Consider the following 1,101-nt stretch of genomic DNA (forward strand, 5'->3'; position numbering starts at 1 on the left):
CTCCAGGCTTTCTGGACCAGAGGAGCCGACGCGCCCGTTTCTGATCCAATGGAAACGTGAGACATCCGCCCGGTCCACACATGGCACGCCGCTGCGTCCAGCTGTTTCGCCCTCCAGCCTTCGTTCGCGCCGCGTGGACTGGATATGCTGAGCAAACTTTCTCAGAATGAAGAGGAGAAAGCTCCCTTAGCTCGCCCCCGCTGAACTCCGTCTCCGCCCCCCCGCAGCAGGGCGGACATGCGCCTGGCTCTGGACGCGCAGCGCGCGGTGACACCCTGCCATTAACACAGCTGTGAAGCCGCCCGGTGATTGAGAGAGACGCCCGCGCGCGCGCGCACGTCAGCGCCTGCCTGTGCGCGTTGACCTAGACCCCCGGGACCCGGCTCCTCCGGGAGCCGCCATGGAGGAGTGGAGGCAGTGCGGGAGGTGGCTGATAGACTGCAAGGTGCTGCCCCCGAACCACCGGGTCGTGTGGCCCTCCGCGGCCGTCTTCGACCTGGCGCAGGCCCTGCGCGACGGGGTGCTCTTGTGCCAGATGTTGCACAACCTCTCGCCGGGATCAGTGGACCTGAAGGAGATCAACTTCAGACCCCAGATGTCACAGGTGAGTCTGCGCGAACTCCAAACCCCGATCCGCGCTCCTGCTTTTGGGAAGCCTCCGTGCGTTGTGCTGGTAGTTTGTTTGGGGAAAGCTGAATATGGCATTCTGCACCATGCCCCCCCCCCCCCCCCCCCTTCAGGGTCTGAATCGCGGATGCGTTCTTAGGAATGGATGAATGCTGCCGGAGAGAAGGACCATTCATCCATTCATTCATTCATTCATTCATTCATTTCCCAACCGCTTTGTCCCTTATTGGGTCGCAGGCCGAGCTGGAGCCTATCCCAGCAGTCACCGGGCGAGAGGCGGGGTTACACCCTGGACAAGCCGCCAGGTCATCGCAGGGAGAGAGGCGTCACATCTCCGGAGCATTCGGGCTGTTTATTGTTTCTGTACATGTTCTATGAAGCCAGTCAGTGGACGAGTGGACGAGTGCAGCCGCTGCAACGTTTGCTTCGGCTGGATGATCCATTTCACACCCAAACGTTACATCAGAGTCACTC

At 61.1% G+C, this 1,101-nt stretch overlaps 1 protein-coding gene across 1 annotated transcript in view; it reads left to right on the top strand.

Annotated features, from left to right (window-relative positions):
* The first annotated feature begins 400 nt into the window (after nucleotides 1-400).
* The window catches only part of LOC137908824 (guanine nucleotide exchange factor VAV2-like), a 50,222-nt gene continuing 49,521 nt past the window's right edge, over nucleotides 401-1,101 (top strand). Inside the window, exon 1 of the mRNA XM_068753245.1 lies at nucleotides 401-604. Within this exon, the coding sequence (XP_068609346.1) occupies nucleotides 401-604 (204 nt within the window). The remainder of the gene's footprint in view (nucleotides 605-1,101) is intronic.

The sequence above is a fragment of the Brachionichthys hirsutus genome, chromosome 19 (genome assembly GCF_040956055.1).
Source record: "Brachionichthys hirsutus isolate HB-005 chromosome 19, CSIRO-AGI_Bhir_v1, whole genome shotgun sequence".
In the NCBI taxonomy this organism is placed as follows: domain Eukaryota; kingdom Metazoa; phylum Chordata; class Actinopteri; order Lophiiformes; family Brachionichthyidae; genus Brachionichthys; species Brachionichthys hirsutus.